The sequence below is a fragment of the Sapajus apella genome, unplaced genomic scaffold (assembly GCF_009761245.1).
Source record: "Sapajus apella isolate SASKATOON/1434 unplaced genomic scaffold, GSC_monkey_1.0 scaffold2330, whole genome shotgun sequence".
Classification (NCBI taxonomy): domain Eukaryota; kingdom Metazoa; phylum Chordata; class Mammalia; order Primates; family Cebidae; genus Sapajus; species Sapajus apella.
This window is the reverse complement of record NW_022439256.1, coordinates 261-9,316: the sequence shown is the minus strand read 5'-3', so window position 1 is coordinate 9,316 and position 9,056 is coordinate 261. Positions and strand designations below refer to the sequence as shown.

The 9,056-nt window shown below is 56.6% G+C and overlaps 1 protein-coding gene across 1 annotated transcript; it reads left to right on the top strand.

Annotated features, from left to right (window-relative positions):
- Positions 1–347: 347 nt before the first annotated feature.
- On the top strand, positions 348–1,509 carry P2RY8 (P2Y receptor family member 8). Its single transcript, XM_032273229.1, has one exon. The coding sequence runs from the start codon at positions 376–378 to the stop codon at positions 1,459–1,461; it is 1,086 nt and encodes a 361-aa protein (XP_032129120.1). The 5' UTR covers positions 348–375; the 3' UTR covers positions 1,462–1,509.
- Positions 1,510–9,056: the final 7,547 nt, after the last annotated feature.

The window sequence follows — 9,056 nt, the reverse complement described above, 5'->3', positions numbered from 1 at the left end:
AGGAAGTAAAAGAGGAAGGGAGGGAAGGAGGGACGCAGGGAGGAAGGAGGGAGGGAGGGAAGGAGGGAGGAAGTAAAAGAGGAAGGGAGGGAGGGGGGAGGGACGGAAGGAGGGACGGAAGGAGGAAGGAGGGAGGGAGGGAAGGAGGGAGGAAGTAAAAGAGGAAGGGAGGGAAGGAGGGACGGAGGGAGGAAGGAAAGGAGGAGGAAACGGAGGGAGAGCGCGCGGGAGGACACAGGGAGCCGCCAGAGCGCTTCCTCCCCTGGCTCCCAGCCTGAGCGCCCTGGCCCGTCCCTTGCGCCCCTCCGCGCTCCTCACCCCTGACCGCGCCCGTTCCCTCGCAGACCCCGGTGGGGCCGGCAGAGCCGCCCCAGGATGCAGCCCCCCGCGAACGGCAGCGCGGGCCCCGACAACGCCACGCTGGAGATGCTGCGCGACCCGGCCATCGCGGTGGCCCTGCCCGTCGTGTACTCGCTGGTGGCGCTGGTCAGCATCCCGGGGAACCTGTTCTCGCTGTGGGTGCTGTGCCGGCGCATCGGGCCGCGCTCCCCGTCCGTCATCTTCATGATCAACCTGAGCGTCACCGACCTGATGCTGGCGGCCGTGCTCCCGTTCCAGATCTACTACCACTGCAACCGCCACCACTGGGTGTTCGGGGTGCTGCTGTGCAACGTGGTCACGGTGGCCTTCTACGCCAACATGTACTCCAGCATCCTCACCATGACCTTCATCAGCGTGGAGCGCTTCCTGGGCGTCCTGTACCCGCTCAGCTCCAAGCGCTGGAGGCGCCGCCGTTACGCGGTGGCCGCGTGCGCCGGGACCTGGCTGCTGCTGCTGGCCGCGCTCTCTCCCCTGGCGCGCACGGACCTCACGTACCCGGTGCACGCGCTGGGCATCGTGACCTGCTTTGACGTCCTCAAGTGGTCCATGCTCCCCAACCTGGCCATGTGGGCCGTGTTCCTCTTCACCATCTTCATCGTCCTGTTCCTCATCCCCTTCCTGGTCACCGTGGCCTGCTACACGGCCACCATCCTGAAGCTGCTGCGCACAGACGAGGCGCACGGCCTGGGGCAGCGGAGGCGCGCGGTGGGCCTGGCCGCGGTGGTCTTGCTTGCCTTCGTCACCTGCTTCGCGCCCAACAACTTCGTGCTCCTGGCGCACATCGTGGGGCGGCTCTTCTACGATAGGAGCTTCTACCACATCTACAAGCTCACGCTGTGTCTCAGCTGCGTCAACAACTGCCTGGACCCCTTCGTGTACTACTTCGCTTCTCGGGAATTCCAGCTGCGCCTCCGGGAGTACCTGCGATGCGGATGGGTGCCCGCGGACCCCCTGGACGCTCGCCCAGAGAGCCTCTTCTCCGCCAGGACCACGTCTGTGCGCTCCGAGGCCGGCACGCGCACAGAGGGGCCGGAGGGAGCCTCCAGGCCCAGCCTTAAGAGGCAGGAGAGCGAGTTCTGAGTCCTGGGGCGCAGCTTGGAGAGGCGGGGGCGCCGCTTGGAGAGCCGGGGGCGCCGCTTGGAGAGGCGGGGGAAGCAGCTTGGAGGCCCGGGGGCGCAGCTTGAAGAGCCGGGGAAGGCAGCTTGGAGAGCTAGGCATATGGAGAGCCAGGGCGCATGGAGACGCCACGGTTCCCGCGTTTCAAAGAGGGCAGGAGCATCCTTCCCAGGCACTGCAGAGGCATCGGTGGGGAAGAGGAAAGGGTCTCCAGGCTGCGTTCCTTCCAGGCAGTGCGGAGGCGCACGGTGGGCCTGGCCACGGTGGTCCTGCTGGCCTTCATCGTCTCCTGCTTCGCCCCCAACAACTTCGTGCTCCTGGTGCACATCGTGGGGCGTCTCTTCTACGACAGGAGCTTGGAGAGCCGGGTGCGCAGCTTGGAGAGCCGGGGGAAGCAGCTTGGAGAGCCAGGGCGCAGCTTAGAGGGTCGGCGGTGCAGCTTGGAGAGCCGGGGGCGCAGCTTGGAGGCCCGGGGGCGCAGCTTGAAGAGCCGGGGGAAGCAGCGTGGAGAGCGGGGGGAAGCAGCTTGGAGAGCCGGGGGCACGCAGCTTGGAGAGCCGGGGGCACAGCTTAGAGAGCCGGGGGAAGCACCTTGGAAAACCGGGGAACGCAGCTTGGAGAGCTAGGCATATGGAGAGGCAGGGCGCATGGAGACGCCACGGTTCCCGCGTTTCAGAGAGGGCGGGAGCTTCCTTCCCAGGCACTGCAGAGACATCGGTCGGGAAGGGGGAAGGGTCTCCAGGTTGCGTTCCTTCCTGGCAGTGCGGAGGCGCACGGTGGGCCTGGCCGCGGCGGTCCTGCTGGCCTTCATCGTCACCTGCTTCGCCCCCAACAACTTCGTGCTCCTGGCGCACATCGTGGGGCGGCTCTTCTACGACAGGAGCTTGGAGAGCCGGGGGCGCAGCTTGGAGGCCCGGGGGCGCAGCTTGGAGGCCCGGGGGCGCAGCTTGGAGGCCCGGGGGCGCAGCTTGAAGGACCGGGGGCGCAGCTTGGAGGCCCGGGGGCGCAGCTTGAAGAGCCGGGGGAAGCAGCTTGGAGAGCCGGGGGAAGCAGCTTGGAGAGCCAGGGCGCATGGAGAGGCCATGGTCCCGGTCCCCGAGGTTCAGAGATGGCAGGTACCTTCTTCGCAGGCACTGCAGACGCCCGGTGGGGAAGGGTCTCCAAGCTTCACTCACGGTAGGGAAGGAAGTAAATCGCAGAGAGTGGCAAGGGGCGCTTTGTTCTGCTGCAGAGGGCGGCAGCTTTCGGTGGCTCTGCCTGGCAGTGCTGAGGGACAGCGCGTGCCACCATGCCTGGCTAATTTTTGTATTTTTTTTGTTATTTTGAGAGGAGTTTCGCTCTTGTTGCCAGGCTGGAGTGCAGTGGCACCGTCTCCTCTCCGTCCAACCTCCACCTCCTGGGTTCAAGCAATTCTCCTGCCTCAGCCAAAGGACACTGTGTGCCACCATGCCCGGCTAATATATATAAATATGTACATGATACATGTGTATTATGTATAAATACATACATAATCTCACAATATGTAATATATACATATATATGCATATGTAATATATACATAGAGATTATGTATATATATTATATATTACATGTATTATATGATATATATATATTTTGTTATTAGGTATATATTTTTATATAATAATATAAATATATATATATAAACATTTTTGAGATGGAGTCTTGCTCTGTTGCCCAGTCTGGAGTGCAGTGGCACGATCTCGGCTCACCGCAACCTCCGCCCCCGGGGTTCAAGCGATTCTCCTGCCTCAGCCTCCCGAGTAGCTGGGATTACAGGCACCCGCCACCACGCCCAGTTAATTTTGCATTTTTAGTAGAGATGGGGTTTCTCCATGTTGGCCAGGCTGGTCTCGAACTGCTGACCTCAGGTGATCCGCCCGCCTCCCTCTCCCAAAATGCTGGGATGACAGGTGTGAGCTACGGTGCCTGGCTATTTTTTGTATTTTTAGTGGAGATGGGCTTTCACCCCCGACTCCTTGGACCCTCCTTCTCACACGTGTCCCTACCAAGTGTGGACATTTCACCAGCCCCGCTGCCTCCCCCCTCAGTTTCCGGCTGTTGTCACCGGGCGACCTGCAAGCCCCGTTCCCAGCTCCTCTCCTTGCTCAGGCCGCCCTTTAGCTGTGGTCTGGGGCTTCTCCATTCTGACCCTGGGGTTCTGGTCTCCGGAGCGTGGTGCACCCCAACATTTCAATTTCTGTCACTCAGGGTCACTGTAGTTGCCGTGGTGGTAACTGTTCTTCCAGAGGAACAAGGACAGACTATTTCTAATGACTCTGGGAGCTCCTGGGATTCCTTCCAGTCAGCAGGTGCCCCGCACCCCCAAGCTGAGCGCTGTGATTTGTGTCTCTTTTTTTGAGATGGAGTTTTGCTCTGTCTCCCAGGCTGGAGTTCAGTGGTGTGATCTCGGCTCACTGCAACCTCCGCCTCCCGGGTTCAACGGATTCTCCTGACTCAGCCTCCCGAGTAGCTGGGATTACAGGCGTGCCCCACCACACCTGGCTAATTTTTGTGTTTTTAATAGAGACGGGGTTTCACCTTGTTGACCAGGACGATCTCAATGTCTTGACCTCGTGATCCACCCACCTTGGCCTCCCAAGGTGCTGGGATTACAGGCGTGAGCCACCGCGCCCGGCTACACTGTGTTTTTATGGGACAGTTGTTCTGACCTGACTTGGGGGACCCCCGCCTCTGCTTCTGTGACTGCCTGATGGGGAAGAAGATCCCATCAAGTCACTGAAACCTGCTCAGGCTTTCCTGAGTCAGGACGAGGACTTTGGAAGCCCGGGAGTGTTAAGGATGCTCTGTAAGAGGGGTTGACGTGCGGTGTGATTCCAGAGTTCCCTACCTCCTGCCCATTCTCCGGGTCCTTTACCCCACAGAGGGCCTCAGCCATCCCACGTCCGTCCAGCGTCCGGGGAGCAGGCAACGGGCCTGACCCGTGAGACCGTTTGGGGACGGAATACCAGACACAGGCGTGGACCCCAGGGTCCTCTGCCCAGGGGCTCCGTCGTGGGCGGCTTTCAATGCCCGGCCCCTCCCTTTCTGGGCCTGGGGGATGCTGATGGAGGCCGAAGCTGATGTTCTGAGCCTCTCTGTTGCTGTCTCTTCCCCGGCATCCTCGCTATGGAGAGAAAACAGAGATGGTTTAGCAGTGCAGTGACTGATGCCCCCTCCCCCCCCAAAATTCACGTCCCCCGGAACATCAGGACGGGACCGTGTTTGAAAACACGGTCATCACAGACGGATTTAGTCAGGTGTGACCATTCTGGATTCAGAATGGGCCCAGTCCAGTGTCCCTATGAGAGGGTGAGCAGGAGACACAGACGGGGGAGGCCACGTGGACATGGAGGCGGAGGCTGAAGTGATGGGGCCACAAGCCCAGGGATGTTGGAGCGCCCAGGAGCCTGGAGAGGCAGGAAGCATCCTCCCCTAGACCCTCCCGAGGGAACTGGATACAAGTGAAGCGGATTGATCTGTGGTTTCCCCAAAAAGATATATCCATATCCATGTCCTAACCCGCATAACCTGCGAATGAGACCTTATCTGGAAAAGTGGTGTTTGCAGATGTAACTAAATAAAGGACATTAAGACGGGATCGTCCTGCATTATCTGTGTGGTCCCTAAATCCAATGACAGGTGTCCTTCTGAGAGACAGAGAGGACACCCAGACTCAGAGGAGGGCACGTGGAGAGACAGGCAGAGGCTGCAGTGATGGGGCCACAAGCCCAGGCATGCCGGAGCCCCCAGGAGCTGGAAAGGCAGGAAGGACCCTCCCCTAGACCCTCCCGAGGGAGCACACCCCTGAGACCCCTGTACTTCAGACTTCTCCTCCCCATCACTGCAGGAGAATAAACTTGTGTTAAGCCCTGAGTTTCTGGGAAATTCATTTCGGCAGCCCCAGCAAACGCGCACGCACACACACACGCGCGCGCACACACGTTTAATCCACTGTGACATCCTGGAGCTGTTACATGGGAAACTGCAAAGTGCTGGTTCCCAGAGGGGTCATTTCGGGAGCCCCAGCGTGTCCTGGGCTGGGTCTCAGGGAGGGCTGTTTGGCCCCAGTCCCCCACACGTGGTCACTCGACTCAGATGAGGGCTCGTGAAACAATCATGCCTTGTAACGCTTTTTTTTTGTGTTGTTTTTATTTTCTTTTTTTGGAGACACGGTCTCGCTCTGTCGCCCGGGCTGGAGTGCAGCGGCGCGATCGTGGCTCACCGCAACCTCCACCTCCCGGGTTCAAGGGATTCTCCTGCCTCAGCCTCCTGAGTAGCTGGGACTACAGGCATCCTCCATCATGCCTGGCTAATTTTTGAATTTTTAGTAGAGACGGGGTTTCGCCATGTTGGCCAGGCTGGTCTCGAACTCCTGACCTCAGGTGATCCACCTGCCTCGGTTTCCCAAGGAGCTGCGACGACAGGTGTGAGCTACCTCACCTGGCCTTTTTTTTTTTTTTTAATCTGGACAGCAGAGGCAGGTTTTTTTGCAACACTCAGAAGACTGGTGGTTCGATCTCTCCATCACCCCCTCAGGAGGCACAGACGCTGCTGTATGAATCACATCGTGAAGGCATCCAGGGTTGGGGTACACAAGAGCCCCGTGTTTTCTGATTTTTCTTGATTGCAGGACCAGAGTTTCGTTTGTTTGTTTCTGTTCTTGCTGAGACAGTGTCCCTTTGTTGCCCAGGCTGGAGTGCAGTGGCGTGATCTCAGCTCACTGCAACCTCCACCTCCCAGGTTCAGGTGATTCTCCTACCTCAGCCTCCCAAGTAGCTGGAATGACAGGTGTCTGTCACCATGCCCAGCTAATTTATATATATATATATATATATACATTTTTTTTTTTTTTTGAAATGGAGTCTCACTCTGTCACCCAGGCCCGAGTGCAGTGGTGCAATCTCAGGTGACCGTAACCTCTGCCTACCGGGTTCAGGCGATTCTCCTGCCTCAGCCTCCCAAGTAGCTGGAATGACAGGTGTCTGTCACCATGCCCAGCTAATTTATATATATACATATATATATATGTATATATACATATACGCGTATATATATATTTTTGAAATGGAGTCTCACTCTGTCACCCATGCCCGAGTCCAGTTGTGCAATCTCAGCTGACCGTAACCTCTGCCTACCAGGTTCAGGCGATTCTCCTGCCTCAGCCTCCTGAGTAGCTGGGATCACAGGCATGTGTCACCACTCCCGGCTAATTTTTGTATTTTTAGTAGAGACTGGGTTTCACCATGTTGGTCAGGCTGGTCTTGAACTCCTGAACTCAAGTGATCTGCCCGCCTCGGCCTCCCAAAGGGATTACAGGCTTGAGCCACTGTGCCCGGCCAGGACCAGAGTTATTTATAAAGTACCACGAACCGTGGGCCCCCGACGTCACCTTCAGAAACTGAGAACCCCATCCCCTCCTTCAAAAGGCTCCAGATCGCCTTCCCAAGTGCAGAGCTGGAATCACGCCGGCGTTCCCACCTCTGCCCTCTGCCCAGCCGTGGTCCCTGGTAAAGGTGAGCGGGGCTGGCGTAGAACCAGGTCTGTGAGGGCGGCGTACCGGCCACTCCAGCCTGAATGCCCACGTGTCTACAGACAAATGAGCAACCAGGTATGGTGGCTCACACCTGTCATCCCAGCACTTTGGGAGGCTGAGGTGGGTGGATCAAAGGGTCAGGAGTTTGAGACCAGCCTGGCCAACATGGTGAAACCCCGTCTCTACTAAAAATTCAAGAAAAGTATGCGGGCGTGGTGATGGGTTCCTGTAATCCCAGCTACTCAGGCGACTGAGGCAGGAGAATCGCTTGAACCCGGGAGGTGGAGGTTGCGGTGAGCCACGATCGTGCCACTGCAGTCCAGCCTGGGCGACAAGAGCGAAACTCCATCTCAAAAATAAAAATAAAAAAAAGCCACTGCTGTGAGCGGGTCTACGAGCCACAGGGCAGGCGTCCCCGGAAACAGTTCTCCACATATGGGTGACGGAGGGGCAGACGGCACAGTGATGTGGCCACAAGCCCAGGGACACCTGGCGTCCCAAGGCGCTGGGAGAGGCAGGAAGGACCCTCCCCTACAGCCTCCAGAGGGAACTGGATACAAGTGACGTCGATTACCTGGGGTCCCCCAAAAAGGTACGTCCGTGTCTGCATCCCCAAAACCTGTGAATGAGACCTTATTTGAAAAAGTAGTGTTTGCAGATGTAACTACACAGAAGACAGTAAGACGAGACCATCCTGAATTGGCTGTGTGCTCCCTAAATCCAATGACAGGTGTCCTTCTAAGAGAGACCACAGACACAGAGAAGGGCATGTGGAGACGGAGGAGGCGGAGGCTGCAGTGATGGGGCCACAAGCCCAGGGATGCTGGAGCCCCCAGGAGCTGGGAGAGGCAGGGAGGACGCTCCCCAAGAGTCTCCAGCAAGAACTGGAGGCTGCGTGGGAGACCCAGAACTTCCACAGAAGGGGTGACACCACCCCCCGTTTCTCTAGGCCGTCCCCAGAGCTGAACCTAGAAAGCGAAGCTGATACAGAGACATCAGGAAGGAAACCTCTGAGTCAGCAAGTGCCGGGTGTGGGCTCTGGGTGTGTCTCCTGCAAAAAAAAAAAAAAAAAAGAAAAGAAAACCGTGAAAAACCGCACGGTAACACGTTCACGGTACGTCTGAGGACATCTCTAAAACTGCCTTCTAAACAAAAATGACAGCTTGAATCAGAGGAAGCCTCAATAATATCCTTCCTCGGCGATGCGTACAACATGGAGCTCCCCACCCAGTGGTTTTTTTTTTTTTTTTTTTTTTTTTTTTTTGCCTTTTTTAGCATCCCTGCAGACACTTGGCTGCAGAGAGCAGCCGAGACGCCCCACATCAGGCTGTCAATGTTTCCTGGGGACCGACCCACACGATCCCTTGCTGAACTTCGTGTAAAAACAACACACATTTCTATTTGCTTACACAAACCTTTTAACGTGGAAAACTTTCCTTCTGTTCTTGACAGGACATGCAGAGAGGGAGGATTCCAAACGGCACCGGCCTCACAGTGCATTTTTAAAACGTCATCATATGGATTATTGATCATGATGATATGGTACGAGTTCTTAAGAAATGATTTTAGCCTGGAAGCAGAGGCTCACGCCTGTAATCCCAGCACTTCGGGAGGCTGAGGCAGGAGGACTGACTGACTCCAGGAGTTCAACAGCCAATCTAGTCAACAAAGTGAGACCCTGTGTCTGTAAAAAAATAACAAAATCAAAATTTAAAAAAGCATCAGCGTTGACGAGGCTTCTGTTTTTTCCCAGGGCAGACGGCAGACATGTTTCTGTCTCTGATTTCTGCAGGGCTTGCATTTTAAACAGACCCCATTTTATGCTGGTTGCAATGTCTTAGCCTCCCGGTAGGCCCCTAGTGATAGTTAATTTATCCTGCTAGAAAAAAAGAAAAAACAAAAAAAACAGCATTGCATTACTCAGCATGCTCTAGAGGGACACAAATAATTGGATGGACGGATGGATGGACGGATGGATGGATGGATGGATGGATAGATGATAGGA

Bases quoted from the DNA above. Each gene is read 5' to 3' on its own strand.
- P2RY8 (XM_032273229.1), top strand. From the start codon at position 376: ATGCAGCCCCCCGCGAACGGCAGCGCGGGCCCCGACAACGCCACGCTG.